Here is a 15,889-nt window from a genome sequence, read left to right as displayed (position 1 = left end):
AATGAGAAAAAATGAAATAATAGACATGGATCCAAATGCAGCATATAGATAATACGAATAGACTAAACCCAGCAGCTGAGACTCCTTTTGCAACCTTGTGAAAAAGAACCCGTGAGCTGCTTCTCAGAATAGTGATCAAGTACAAAAGTAAATAGGATTAAGGAACCAAGTTTACTGAAACGCAGTATCAGTATATTTTAAATATGTGTGACTTAGTAACAGGTAGGCTTCTTTATTAACACAGTAAACAACAAGCCTTAGTGGCAGGTCTGAGAACGAATTACCAGTGCTTTGCAGTATCTTCAGTAGCGTAATGGCTGTTGCTTCAGGAGTTTTAGATGTTCTGTTGTCCGCATTCATCAATAAAGATGATGCTGGATTTCAGGCGGAGTTTACTGAGTGAAAATAAGAATGATTTGCCCTTATCCAGTTCACTGGCTTCCTGGTTCTACCCACAGAGCCTGTCGTGAGCCCTTGCTCTAGGCGTTTATCCCCAGGGGAGGCTCCCCCACCCCCACCACCACCAATAACTGCCAATTCACGGGGTGAGGTAGGAGGGGGAGGCTGGGAGTTGCACCTGCCTTTCTGTGCCAAGGAAGCTTTGTCATTAGGTCGACCTGCTTGGTGGGCTTGAGTTGCCAGCTGCAGGTCCTGGTGGAGTAAGAGAGCCACTTGGCAAGGACAAAGCGCAGTCCCCACCGCTGCTGCGGGACTCCCACGGGAAGCCCCAGTTGGAGCTGCTGGCACCGAGGAGGATGCTTGTCCCGTCTCAGGGCCAGAAGATGTGAGGTAGGGCTGCTTTTGGGTTCAAGGGTGTTACCAGGGCTCTTGATCCTTTTCACTGTCCCGTTTGCCATCATAGCTTTAACTGCATCCTAAGATAGTTCCCTCTTTATCATGAAGGGGCTTCCAGCAACAGCTGGAGTTACCTGCTTCCTTATTCACACCCCATTGGGGACAGAAAAGGCCTCCCCTTCACATGTCATTTAAGGTCTTCATGTCTGTGTGCCTCATTTTATTTTAAAGATTTTATTTTATTTTTTAGAGGGTGAAGGAGGGAGAAAGGGAGGGAAAGAAACATCAATCGGTTGCCTCTAGCAGCACGGGACCTGGCCTGCAATTCAGGCTTGTGCCCTGACTGGGAATCGAACCAGCAAGCCAGTGCTCAGTCCACTGAGCCACAGCAGCCAGGGGTGTGTGGCTCTTTTTAGATCCTCTGTCAACCTTCCTTCCTCCAGAGCTGGGGCTCAGGTAGGTGTCACTGAAAGCATATGGCTCTGTAGAGGTGATCTGTAGGTGCCAAAATCAAATAAGCATCCTGTTTCTGTTTTGTTTCTTCTTTGTTTTTTGTTTTTGTTTTGGGGGGATGGCAGCAAATGGCAGTCCTCTTTAGACTTCTGGGTGACCACACGGACCTTCTTGGAATTGGGGCAAAGCAGCCTGGAAACAAATTGGACAAAGTGTCCCTACACCTGCCTGCAGAGAGCCCTCCATGCCTCCGAAGGCACCACTGGGGACAACAGAGAGTGCCTCAGGACCCAGATCAGTGTCTGCTTGGGATGGGAAGGACAGGCTCCCTTTTCTTCATTTAATTTTCCATGTTCTCCTCACTCTTAGCATGCTATTGCCCTGATTTAGTTGTATATATTGGAAACTGGACTATATAAATAAAAATAACAAATAGTTTCTCAGAAAAGGGATGATTGGCATAAAATATTAGTAAGCATCTTCATTCCAGTAAGAAAAAGGTGTGTCACCTGCGTGGCGAGAATTCTAGCCCTGGGGTGATGGGCCTATGGTAGACACTGAAGCTTCAGGTGGAGGGAGAGGGGCCAGCAGTGAAGCTGAGGAAGGAGGGCTGTGAAGTGGGGGGCGGAGCTGGGAGCTCAGCTGGGACAGATGTTGCTGGAGGTCAGTCTAGAGTGGGATGAACAGTGTCCTGGGATCAGCCACGCAGCCACACGGAAGTGAGTGTTGCTTTTAAGCCTGAGCACTTTCAGGCGGCAGGCGCAGAGATGGGGGGCGTGGTGAGGGGGGCACAGACCCTCTGGACACGCAAGCAACAGCGGCAGTGAAAGGGGAGTCTTCTGAGCTATCTCCCTACCTCTCCTCCCCTTTTTCCTCTGGCTCCTCCTCTTCTTTATTTATAAAATGGAGGAGACCAGCAGGTTTAACTGAGAGGAAAAAGAGACAGAGGGAATGGCCATTGGTATGAGGTTCCAGAGAAATCACACGGGCCAGGTCACTTTGCCAGCGGTTAGGGTAACAGATCCCACCAGGAAAGAAAAAGGCAACTGAAGTTGGGGGCAGGAACGCATAAAACAATTGTAGAAACAGATACAAGGTTAAGCATAGTGAAATTTACAAATAAATTTAACAAAAACTTAAGAGAAAAGGGAGAATAAAACATTTTCAACAAGACTAAACAAACAAGTAATGAAAAGAAATACAGTAGCCAGATTTAAGTTAAAGTATTAGAAATAGTAAGAGACTAAATTAGATCCATGAGAGTGGATAAAGGGATGAGATCTAGACATTTAAGTTCAGTGAATGAACATTAAAATAAAACTAGGCCCTGACTAGTGTGGCTCAGCTGGTTGGGTGTCATCCTGCCAAGTGAAAGGTCTCCAGTTTGATTCCCGGTCAGGGCACATGCCTGGGTTGTGGGTTTGGCCCTTGGTCGGGGAGTGTGCAAGAGGCAACCAATTGATGTTTCTTTCTCACGTGGCATGTGTGTTTCTCTCTCTCTTTCTCCCTTCCCCTCTCTCTAGAAATAAATAAAGTCTGAAAAAAATCAAATGAGGAAATTGAGACCAAAAATAGTTGTATTTTTTTTCCTTTGAATCAAAATCAGAATTTAACAAAGAGAAAATAAGAAAGACAAGGTAGAAGCAGGAAACCTAAAGGTTAAAGAGATTATAATCTAATGTAGAAACAGGAAGGCAAATAAACCAGAACATTCCTGCCAGTGGAAATATCTAAATCCAGAGTGGCTAATTAGGCTTATTTTTATTTTTACTTCTTTTGTAGGAAACAGCAGATATAGCATTGCCCGAGTCAGCGCATTTGCCCGTGAAACAGGTCTTTGGCACAAGGTTGTTCTTTGTATCCGCTCGTGCTTAGTCTCCCTTGTCAGCCTTCCCTCTCTCCAGCTTCATCGGGTGCTGTGTCTGCCACGTGCCGGACACACTAGAGGGAGTGCTGGATCCCATACCTAGGAGGTGCTCACAATAAACAGCCAATGGCTAAGGTGGTTGTGATCTCAGGGTGCCTTGAAGACACAGCACCCAGCTCAGCCTTAGGAGCCTGGGAAGGTGTCTGGAGAAAATACGTTAGAAGAATTTCTGAAGCTTAGGAAGTAGTCAGCCAAGGAGTGAAGGGATTGGTGTTTCAGGCGGAGAAAATGAGGTGCGTGGCTCTGGGAATGGGAGATGCATGGGGCCTGCGTGGGGCCTGCGCTGCACCTGGGGGTGCTGGCAGCCATCCATCCCCACATGACTGCGCATGGAAGGAAATGTCACCCACACAATGATGTGGTGACCACTGCTTACTAAGTTGAATCAAAGTGGAGTTTCAGGTGGCTGGGTTGGGGGAGGGAGAGTTTATCTTTTTGCTTCTTCACTCACAGCATCCTTTAAATATTTACATATTCTTTGTACCAGAATAGTCTTCTTCTTTTCCCATTACAGTTGGTGTCTTCTTTCGAGAACCTGGTTATCTTACATTGTGTAGTGTCCTACCTTCAGTTATATTTTCACAAGAGTTTAAGGGAAGGGGTTAACCTTCTATCCTCATGCTGTGCCTGTCTGTGCGCCGCTGGGCGTCTGGCCCCTGCAGTTGCCCCGCTCCTTTCCTGGCCATCTGGGCACTGTGCCTGTCGGTGCTCTGTGCCACCTGCAGGGTTTCCCTTCTGTGCCAGATGTGCCCACTGCATGCAGAGATTCTGCAGGATTCAACACTGAGGTATGCGGCCCCGACCTCTCTCTGTGGTACGCAGTAGGCTACCAAACAGCCAAGAGATGTTCAGTGAGGCGAGTGTTCCATACTTGTTCCTATTGAGAATTGTTTGATCTTTGTCAAGGAGTAGATAAAAGTCTCAATACTGTTTCTGGACTCAGTAGGAAAGGCCATACAGAAAAAGAATTGAAGTTAAGTTTTTTTTGTAATGCAGTATTTTTCAGCTTCATTGAGGTATGATTGACAAAATTGTAAGGTATTGTAGTACAATATTTTATATCATCTCTAATTTCACATTTTCATGATAACTTCTAGTAAGTTTTTCCTGACACTGTAACTAATAAATGCCCAATTCTGAACTTGGCAGTAAAAACAAAACAGAAGTAAATGATTTTGAATTTGAGCAAAATTACCATAGATAAATTTTATGGTTCATAATTATATAGTTTACATCTTCAGTTAATAAGTTGCTTCAAGTATAATAACTGGTATTAAATTTTGAAGTTGCGCTATTTAATCACAGTGGCCACCATTCCCTCTTGGAAAATTGTTGTTTTCTGTTTTTGGTTTTCTGTTTTTATTTTTAGCTGTTAACATTATTTTCATTGTTCAAGTTATTTTTTAATTACAGGGAGGAATAAATAGATAAAATAAGCATATCATAGTATTAAGTGATTATGAAACCCCTTATTTTCTTTTTAAAAATTGTCATTATTGAGACTTACAAGATGTCCCTATTCCCTGCCCCCTCTGCCATCCTCCACCCAGCCCTACCCCTTATTTTCTTTTTCAAAGTAATGAAAAATGAATATGTTATCTTGCTTATCAGTGCATATTCTATTATTACTGACACAAATGTTTTCAGAGACCTTGACAGCTGGTGGCTTGGGAGCACAGGGACCTTCTTTCTGCTCATGCAGGCTGTTGTGGGCATTTATTCAGCTCACGCAGCTCAGAGTCTGTTCTTGGTGGATGGGCTGCACTGTGGCTGCACTCTCACTGTGGCTGTCAGTTGTAGACATTGTCACTGTTACTGAACATCTAGTCTTCCAAGTGGACAGTGACCCTGTCAGAGCAGCTGGGAGAGAGGATGAGACTGGGGAGCTGTGAGGAGCAGGAATGGAGGGGTTGTTCGGCCCAGCTCAGGGTGGCTTTCATGAACCTCGGCGTGGAGGCCCCTGGGCACCAGACTGGATCACTAGGACAAGATCAGGTGACACCCATATAAAACTAAAGGGAAGGAATTCATGTTGGAAGCACCCAAGAGCAGAGGAATTATTATAGACTTTTTCACATACTCATACCTCTTGTGAGGTAACAGTTTTATCTCAATCTCTGTACATAAGTGAAAGTTGAAGATCAGAGACTTGGGACCCTTGGCCTTCCTGGTCCCTTGCTGTGTTGCTGTTTCTTCACCACACTGAGTGCATGGGAGATCACGAGGACATCACAGGAAGACAAGTGTCAGGTCTCTCCGGGTGGTCTTGATTCTGCATTTTCTTCAGGGTTTGTGCAGCAGTGTGTTTTGAAAAGTCACAAACGAGACACTAAAAGCAGATCTTTGCTCCTATTTAGACACAGTATTAGAGGTTGTCCCAACACGTCACTACATGCTTATATTTTAAACAGTATACTAATCTGAACCAGGCAGATCCCGCTGAGAGTAAACAGTCTGCTTTGCAACAGCATGGTGCCTTGACTATCTTTCAGTAGTTGACCACTACGCTCAATTTGATTGGGGCAGGAAGGAGGCTTTGGTGCAGACACAGCTGGAGGGAAGGGAGAGTTGCAGGTGCAGATCACTCAGTTGTGACACACTGAAGTCATTTGCCCCCACTTAACCATGTCCTAGGAGACCTTGGGTCAAATAGCCTCCCTATAGTAGAGAATTTGCAAAAGGTATTATGTAAGTGGAAATGATAGATGTAACGTTTATCTTTAGTTCGTGGCATCTGCAGTTTAGTTTCTTTAAGTAATGGAAACATTTCATTTTTACTAAACTGCGCTATCAGTGGTGTGGAAAGCAAACATTTCTCCACTGATGGTGTCTTTTTCTACACTTCTTTATTTATTAATACTTAATATTTTTATTATTTACTTGCCTGCAGTGTTGGCTTTCTGTGCCATGATCTTTCCCTCCCAAGCCCACACAGTGCTGATGGCGAGGGATCCAGCAGCCATGGGCTCGCTGTCTGTCCTCCGGCCCCGTGGACCCTCAGTCTTCAGATGCACCCCCTTCTGGCTGCCCCTGCCCTCTGATCTTACCCTGTTGTGACTGTAAGGGTGAGGAATGGGCAGAGCGGCAGGGGGAGCATCAGAAGGTTTGCAAGGGTGTCGAAGCTGTGATGATCACTTCTGCAGTGTCAAACACTGAGGAGCTTGCCCGGGCCAGTTCAGATGTGCCTTAGGGTGTTTGAAAGAAGCGGTTCCCCAAATCCAGGGCGATGGCCATGTGATTTGTAGTCTTGGTGCACTTCATTAGACAGGCAGATATATCATAGTAAGTTAATATGTATCCTAATGTGGAATTGTGGCATAATTTTTAACAATAAATGTAAGTTAGAGGAATAATCTATTTATTATAATTATTTTAACTATTTAAACTTCCAAATACAAGCCAAAAGTGAATTTTCCTAATTTCCTTAGACACTTACTAAGAAATACAATATATTCAAGCTTGCTTGAGTTTTAGCAGGACCACTTGGTAACTGAACGAAAGATCGGTTTGGCTTCCATACCTACCCCAAGCAAAATCCGTCTCCTCACAGAGGGGAGAGGGGTAGGAGGGTGGGAGAGAGGAGCAGCCAGAGTACGTCAGTCTCCTGGGGCAGGGGGCTTTCCATGTTTGCCTTTTCTCCCTCCTCTCGTCACCGGCCTATACTGGATAGTACAGTCTTCTCTATCTTTGACAATCTATAAAAAGAATTTTCCACTTTTAATTTGCATTACAGAAGCATTGCTCTCCGCATACAGACAAGAATTTGGAGTCATTGTACTGTCCTTTGAGTGCACAACTCTGCGGGCAGCAGGCTGCTTGGCACACTTTACAGAAAGACATGATTGATTTATTGATCTTATCTTGAGAAAATGTATTTTTTTCCTTTTCCCTTCAGTTGCCGATCATCTGGGCTGTGATCCTCAAACCCGGTTTTTCATCCCTCCTAATATCAAGCAGTGGATTGCCTTAATGCAGAGGGGAAACTGCACGTTTAAAGAGAAGATCTCACGGGCTGCATTCCACAATGCAGCTGCTGTAGTCATCTACAACAACAAGTCCAAAGAGGATCCGGTCACCATGACTCACCCAGGTAAGCAGACACAGAGGCTACAAATCTCTTTCTCCTCCTAGAAGTCATTGCCTTACAGGTGGCATTCCACCTCTGCCAGAGTCACATCATTTTCCACATAATTCTGTGATTATACCTTTTGGTATTGCCATTTATTTGTCTTAGTTGAATTTTTTTTCTTAAATAATGACCGTAAGAGCCTATAAAACTTGTACTTACTAAGAAACTGGCTGTGATTGAATCATTAGTTGTTTTACATTTCTGCATTTCACTTGGTCACTTTGGAAAATAATGTATTAGATTTAGAATCATTCATCCAGCTATGCCATGGATTCTCAAGACTTAACTGTTTGAAAAGATTCTTTTGTCAGTCGATGTTCAGTACTTTGCAGAGACATTTGGCACAATATGATGTCATTGAAGAACTCATACATTGTAGTTTAGGAATTTTATGCCTAGATACATACTCTAGAATACTTTTTGAAATTTAATGTGCATACAGATAACCTGGGAATCGCATTACAATGCAAATTCTGGTTCAGTAGGTTTGGGGTACAGCGTGAGGTTCTGTATTTTTTATAAGTTTCCAGGTGGTGCTAATGCTACTTGGGTCCCCAGATCTTGCTTTGAGAAAGAAGGAAGACAGACAGGCAACATGGTGGAAAGGCCTCTTGTGACTCTAATCATGTCAGGCCATGAATCTCTATTGTGCAGGAGACAGCAGAACATCTTTATGTGCTGAGAATCGCTTGCTTTCCTGGCTCATTAACATCGCAATTGCAATTCCCCTTCCCTCCTGCAGGACGGCACTGTCCACAGGAGAGTAGCAGACCCTTACATCAGAGCCACACCCCCACCACCCTTGAGGGGTGGATCCAGAGATCCCAAGTCAGCCCTCCCTGCCACAGGTCAATGCCCTCTGCCCTTCACTTGAGTAGGGAAGCCTTTGTGCTGTGCATTCCCATGTGAGCTACTGTGAACAGTGCAAGTGGAGAAAAGCAGCCCCACCTCACGCCCTCAGTGAGGCCCCATCCAAGGCCCCACAGCCTTCAAAGGGCCTTTCTGTTCTCTGCGGGGGCACAGATCTCTGGACAAAACAAGTGTGTGCTGCACCAAAGCGATTGCATGGAGACATGTGGCTGAAGGGCGTATGTTACAACTAATTTTCAAATTCTACGCTGTTAAGTATGAGAGGTTTGTTTTCTTGCCTTGTCAACGATGTTCAAGAGCTTGCTTGTGTTTGTTCTAATCAGTGACTTCCATGGGTGACTGAAGGACGCTTTCCTGGTGCCGTGTCTGCGACATGGCTGGCAGGAAAGACCGCACCATTGTGGTTTTGTTATTTGTGACCTCTAGTGAGCAGAATGACTGAGTGCATATGTGGCAGTGTGAGGGGGAACTTAGGTGCTCTTGAATAGTTTAAAATAATGCACATTCATCTGTAAGTTAAGAATTTATTTTCCTGGTTTTAAAAAATTTATAGAGGTTTTACTGTTAATTATTTAACAGCCTTAAATTATGTCAAATTGAACATCTCTTTTATAGTTCTATTTGTGTCTGTAAGAGTCTATAGATATTCTTTCCATTGTTTAAAGAAAAGTGAGGTAATTTAGATAAACATGTAACCAAGTAATAATACTGCTTTTCTGACTTTAAATCAGTCCACAGTATCAAATGTTTTTTATTGTTTCTTTGGTCAAACAAAATTCTTTCCATCTTACTCTTAAATGTGTTATCTAGCAGTGACTAGAAAATGTAGACTCTTCATTAAGTGAACGTTAAAATCACACTTTATGAAAACAAGATCAATCACACTTTGCAAAATACCTTTAAGCATCAGTAATATGAGCCATTTAATATAAATCTATTACCTTTATTCTAAAAGCCCATCAAGGAAATTAATAACTTAATAGTCGTGCTACTGTTTTACTGTTTACCACTTTTAGGTTCGAATTGAATGTGGATTTAATTACCTCAGAACAGAGGGCGCCTGCAGTTTAAGTGCTGTGCTAGGGAAGGAAGTAGCAGTTTAAATTGTATGTATCTTTTTGCCTTAGTTTGCAATGTTTCTGCTGTATCTTCTATGTGATCTATACACTTTTCAAAAATTCATAATTATCCCCAAAAAATCTAAAACTGAATCACTTAGATAGTGTAGTTGCTTTCTAAAAATAAAAATAGCTTTTAAATAACTGCTTGGCAGTTCTGTTTTAAAACTTTTGCCTAAGATCTGAATTTTTCTTTTATTTCTCTAAATCTTAGGAGGATGTAGTGAGTCCCTCCCTCTGTCAAATACTTGAGATAGTTTTTCTACAAACCTTAAGCTATTGCGGGCTCTCTGCAGTCCTGAGTAGGTTGTCAGAACTCATGGCGTGATTTGCCTTTGTATCCTTCTCTTGCTTATTCTTTCCTCTCCAGCACCAGAAGAGGAGGAAGCTAAGGTCATACCAAGGGTCTGTGTGGGTTTAGAGGTCAGCCCTGTAGCTGCAGGCTGAAAGATGTTTTTACCTGACAGCCATGTGTATGGTGGTGACCCTGGACTTCGTGCTGCCAGCTTGGCGTTAGTGCCACCAGCACAGACAATACAGGAAGGGACGAGGCCTGGCTGCCCTGTCCGAGGCCTTGCGGGGGACTCATTTATCCTGATGGGTGCCTTCCAGTGCCCGCAATGAAGGTTTTCCTGAGGAGCTATGGATGAGGGGTATTGGGGGCAGTTCTTTGCTCAGCAGGACATGTGCATTACGGAATGGTTAGCCCCTCCCTCTGGTTCTGCCCCCATCCCACGGAGACCCTCTGTCAGACTTAAGTCTAAGGAACCTTTGGGGAGGAATGACAAGGAGCCCCCACGTGGGTCAGGGGAACAGGATGGGCTTCTATATTTACCCACTTTTTCACATTTCTGGAAGTCTGTATTCTTTCTGCAGTTCTAAATTCCATCTGTTGTCACTTCCCTTTCAACCCAGATCATATTTTAATCATTCTTGCAGTACAGATCTGCTGGTGATGAGTCTCTCATCATTTATCTGAAAATGCCTTTTTTTTTTTTTGCCATGATTTTTCAAGGACTGTAGATAGAGAACTCTGGTACTTTTCCTTTCAGCACTTTAAAAGTGTTGTTTTAGTAGCCTCCTTTTTCGCCTGATGAGAAGCTGTTCCCTTTTACATAATGAGTCTTTTTTTAATAAACTTTATTTTTTAGAACAGTTTTACAATAGAAAAATTGCAGAAATGCCACAAAGAATTCCCGCAGTCTCTGCACTCAGTCTCCCTGGTAGTAGCATCTTACGTTAGTTTGGTGCACCTGTCACAGCTGTGAACCAGTATTGATACATCTTTAACTGAATTTCCTTAGTTTTTATCTAGTGTCCTTTTTCTTTTTTTTTAACAAGATTATTTTATTTTATTTATCTGTTTCTAGAGAGAGGGGAAAGGAGAATGAGAGGGAGAGAAACATCACTGTGTGGTTGCCTCTCACTCGCGCCCCCAACTGGGGACCTGGCATGCTACCTAGTCATGTGCCCTGACTGGGAATCGAACCAGCGACATTTGGTTCACAGGCCAACGCTCAATCCACTGAGCCACAGCAGCCAGGTCTAGTGTCCTTTTTCTGTGCCAAGATCTCATCCAGGGCGTACATGACGTTTAGCCTCAGGTCTCCTTAGGCTCCTTGGGGCTATGATGGTTTCCCAGACTTTCCTTGTTCTGATGGCCTTAATAGTTTTGAGGAGGACTGTTCCTCATTGGGGACTCGTTTGATGTTTTCTCATGATTAGACAGGATGTGGGTTTCCGGAAGGAAGACCACAGAGGTGAAGTGCATTCTCGTCACACTGTGTCGGGCATGGACTGCCTGCCTGAGTGACTGCCTGGTCAAGGCACTATGTATCCGGCTCCTCCACTCCCCGCATGGTGTGCTTTGGACAGAGGTCACTATGCACAGGGAGTTAGCCCCACACCCCAGCTCCTTAGGGCAGAGAATTACATACTTATTTCAAATTGTTCTGCATAGATGATTTGTCCCTTCTCCATTTATAAATTTATTCAGTCATTTACTTTAATATCCACATGGACTCGACATTTATTTTACACTTCGTATTATAATGCAGTACTACTATATTTTTTTGTTGTTGTTGCTCCATTTGTCTCCCAGCATTGGGCATTGGGAGCTGTCACTTGGCAGCTCTGCCCTTTGCTAGAGTTCCATTCCTGGGGGCTAGTTGGTGGGGCGCATTGCCTTTTGAGCACACCCATACGTTCTGGTGCCATGAAGTGGTCTACGCTCACCCCACCTGTGGATCCTGTTCCAGCACTGGGATCAGCCACCACTCTGAGGAGCCCTGGCTTCTGTTTGTTGGAAATGTTGCAAAAAATCAAGACCTGGCCATTAGGTGTGCTTGTACTATTCAGGTTTTGCTTCTTCTGGGCCCTATCAATGGACTGAGCAAGGAAAGCATGTGTGGATACTGCCGTGTGTGCACATACCTTAAATACTACTTCTGTGACCACCTCTGTCCATATCAAGCTAAGAATGAGTGCATACTGCTGTCGCCAACTTGAACCCCTCACCACAGGGTCATCGTCACCGCCCCTTTGGTTTGTCTGTAAAACTCCCACCATGAACAGCCCGCCATGCGTTTTCTCCATCGTTTAGTCCTGAGCTCTCAGCTCATCTCCAACACGAAGCACAGACTAGAAGGCCTGCAGAGCTCGGTGTCGGTGTGAACGTGGATGTCGTGTCCGCAGCTTTGCTCTTAGTGAAGATCTGCTCTCTTTGGGATGCCTGACTGCATTTAACCTCTCTCCCCACCCATTTAAAATTCTTTTATCAAAAACTTGTAAGAAAACCTAAAAGTATCTTAACTTGAAAATGACAAAAAACTAGATGGATCTTGGAACACACATAATGACAAAGTGTTCATTAAGTCCCCCTGCACATGGGTCAAAAATTAGTGAGCAACGTTGGTGGAGACCTGGCTTCAGGAACAGGTTGGGTGGGGCAGGACCCGCAGCCCTAGTCCCAGTGGCGGGTGTCCCCGTGGCTGCTCGGAGTGCAGTGGACGTGTGGGCTGTATCCCATGAACATAACATTCAGATTTGGAAGATGTTAGTCCCGTGGAAGTATTGTATTCAGTTTACCATTTTAGTTTAAGAAAGACATTTAAAAATTGATATCCAAAAAAGAGGAGGGTAGGAAACGTCTGTAAACAGTATTTTATCAAAAACACTTGGCATTTGAGCATCAAATGAATAATGAGTAATTATTTCAGCCCATTAGATAAAACAGGAACCATGAGTTCATACTGACCTAAAAAATAGAGTAAATTGTAAGTTTGATTTACCTGGTCTTAAAGTACCTCCTTACAGCATACTCAATAATTACAAAGGGGAAACAAAAGAAGGTCTTCACAGTGAAAATGCCTGGAGGGCACACTTTTCCCAAATGATCAAAGTGAACTTCAGGTCCTGGCTGGTATGGCTCAGTTGGTTGGAACATCATCCAGAAACTGAAAGGTTGCAGGTTCAATTCCCAGTCCAGGCATATATAGGAAGCAGCCAGTCAATGCTCCTCTCGCACATTGATGTTTCTCTCTCTCCCTTCCTTTCTCTCTAAAAGCAATTTTTAAAAACGTCCTCAGGGTAGGATTTTAAGAAAGTGAACTTTAGCAGGAATGGGATATATAAAAATGTGCCACCTGGTAGTACACACAGGAAAAGGCACAGATGTTGTCACCAGGAAGCACCAGATAAATCCAAATTGAGGGGCGTTGTACAAAACAAACCGTCAAGGTCATGACCATCAAGGAAATGCTGAGAGACTGTTCGAGATGAACAGAGACGAACAAGACGTGATGGCTGAGCGCTCTGTGAGGCTGCAGTCAGCTGCTGCACAGGACATAATTAGGGTGTTGATTTCTTTTGTGTGTGTGTGTGTGTGTGTGTGTGTAGTGGGGGTTATATTCTGTTTACAAATGATTTTTGTTTATAGAGTACACAGTAATTATTCAGGGGGTGATGAGGCATCGTGCCAGTAACTCTTCAATGGTTTTAGGAAAAGAGGTTTTTATATATTTCCAACTTTTTTGTAAGTGTTAGAGTCTTTAACAGTGTTTTTAAAAAATGACTAATCTGGAACGCTGGGACTAGTGATTGTGGAGAAGACTGATGTGCGCTTAGGAAAGGTGTTTTTGACTGTCTGAAGGACTGTTGTGTGGAAGAGGAATTTTCACTGGTCCTAGACATACAGCTTCATGAAGTTAGGTATTTCTTATGTTTAGTGGCATCTTACAACTTACTGAGAGGGTTTTTCTTCATGGTACAGTAATGATGGACCTTGCAGGTGACGGTATTTTATACCATGTGGAACACAAATTTTTATTCGGTACTGCTTCTCCAGAGAAGAGAACCAAGAGCCATGAATGGACATTTAGGACTCAAGATTTTACTTATAAGATAGTCCTTCCTAATACTCCAAACTACCTGTGTATAGAACTAGCTGCCCCAGAAGAATCAGTAGTTTATAGGGGGCTCCTGCACTATGTCAGAGATGACCCCTGGGAACCCTGAGCTGAGACACCCTGTGGCTCTGCTGTCTGATCTGTCTTCCTAATGGACCCCACCCCACCCCACCCCTTTCTGTCTCTCATGAAGGAAGAAAGTGGTCTTCTCTTCCCCACAGGTCTTTGCTCCTGCCATCTTGTCCTTTTCATGATGTGGAGACACAAACAGATTGCGTGGTGAGGGCCCACTGTCTGGAGGGAGCGTTGGGAGAGAAGAGGCCGGCATCCGAGTGCTGGGCATTGAACCTTTGTATGCTCATGTGAATCTCAAGAGCTGTCTCGGCTCCCTGTGTCCTCCTGGGGACAGGGGCCTCTGCTCCTGCTCAGTCGGTCAGTGCTGGGTCTTCGCTATGGCGCTGGGCCCCGTTTGTGCGGCTGCTTTCAGTCATGCACTTTCCTGCGTAGGACCTACCCTTCTGCCCTTGTGCCCCCACCTGAGTCTGTGGCGCGGCCTCGCACACCTCTGCCTGGCATTTCCCTCCTTTCGAAGCCTCAACCACCGGCTCACCCACGTCAAGTCCTGCTGTCACCTGGCCCACATGCAGCACCATGGGGGAAGGGAACACACTGGCCAGAAGGTTCTTTGGTCCTTCAACCACCTGCACCAGGAGCTTGGTCCCATAACTGCTCCCAGGGCCCCTCTGTCTCCTGAACAGCCACAGCTCTTGAGTCTCTACTCTAGTGTCCTGTCATCTGCCGGGTGCGTCCTCCCTGTCTCTCCCTCTTCTCCTGTCACTTGGTTTTGTGGGGGCTTCCAGTTCCCTGAGCCCTCTATCCCTGATCCTCCAGACTTCACTTCCTGTTCTCCTCAGACCACATGAACCACGATGCCAGTCACCCTGGCCAGCAGCTTCACTCGCTCAGCAAGGAATGTCTGCCATCATCGGCCGCCTGTGGCCTTCAGCTCATTTGGCTCCCAAGAGCCTTGAATGTCACGGTCAGGGGTTTGCACTTGACTTAGCTGCCAGGAGGGTACATCATAGGCTTTGACCAGAGGATGACATGGCAAATATGTTTTCTAGAAGAACCACGGACACACCTCAGCAGGAATTGCTATGACCTGCCCTCTGCCTCTGTTGGAATTATTGCTGTATTCATTTCATAAAAGAACATACATGTCTCTTTTTCCTCTTGAGCTCTTCAGGAGTTTGTGAAGAGAAGCAGGAGGCATCCAGGCTTGCAGAAGCGCAACATTGTAGATGCTCATCTGAGATGGACTTGGATTATGTCCGTAGCAATGAGGCACGCAGGCCCCACAGCAGGAGCAGGCAGCTCCCTGAGGCTTGAGGCAGGGCTTAGCCACCTTGTGTCATGCCCATCCCTGCTCCTATCCCTGCAGTGCAGCCCTTCCAGGGCTCAAAAGCAGTTTCAGCCTCTGGCACTCACAGGACACAGTGTCCTGCTTTATACGAAACTGGGCCGTTGAGTCCCAGAAGAGTAGCTTGGGTGCTCCTAGCAGCAACCTCCCTGAAATCACCAAATTACCCTTGCAGACACCTGCATGTAGGGTGCAGCTGCCCCCAAGTCTCTGAGAAATTTTCTAGAATTACCTAAGAGCTTTAACATTTCTTAAAGCTTTAGCAGTTGATTTGAACTGAACAAATGATCTTAAAGCATAAAACTTCAACTAAGTAATATTCTGAACAGGGATTTTCTTTAAAAAGGTAGGTTTACAAAAAAAAGAAAAGAAAAAGAAAAAGGCTCACAGGAAAAGCATCCACGTCCACTTGTGCTCTGGTGCCTCTGACTACTTGTTTGCTTTCTTTCTGGTTCTGCCCTTCTGCAGCAAAAGGGTCACCTGCCCAGGTGAATGGGCTTGCCCTGAGACTCATCCCCAGGGGGAGAGACAGTATGCAGGGGCTTGCTGAGCTGAAGGCAGGAGGGCTGTGTTGCCCCCCAGGTGCCTGGGCGCTTCCCGAAGCATGGGGAGATGTTCAAGGGAGGGCTCTTTGGTTTCCTCAGTCAGCTGTACCTTTACTAAGTACCTGCCATGAATCCTGCAGGTGATATCTCATTTTCTTGAAAGGAGAAACTGAAGTTCAGAGAGGGTAAATATCATTCTAGGATTTGACCTAGACATTCTGACTCC

General features: G+C 44.9%; 1 protein-coding gene across 3 annotated transcripts in view; it reads left to right on the top strand.

The window, feature by feature from the left end:
- RNF130 (ring finger protein 130) overlaps nt 1-15,889 on the top strand; it is a 102,773-nt gene that overhangs the window by 29,791 nt on the left and 57,093 nt on the right. For all 3 annotated transcript variants that reach the window (XM_090290446.1, XM_090290445.1, XM_090290447.1), the window contains exon 2: nt 7,071-7,265. In XM_090290446.1, coding sequence (XP_090146572.1) covers nt 7,071-7,265 — 195 coding nt within the window. The remainder of the gene's footprint in view (nt 1-7,070; nt 7,266-15,889) is intronic.

Source organism: Furipterus horrens, unplaced genomic scaffold, assembly GCF_987537825.1.
Source record: "Furipterus horrens unplaced genomic scaffold, mFurHor1.1.pri manual_scaffold_10, whole genome shotgun sequence".
NCBI classification, from domain to species: domain Eukaryota; kingdom Metazoa; phylum Chordata; class Mammalia; order Chiroptera; family Furipteridae; genus Furipterus; species Furipterus horrens.
This window is presented reverse-complemented; position numbering and strand designations above follow the sequence as displayed.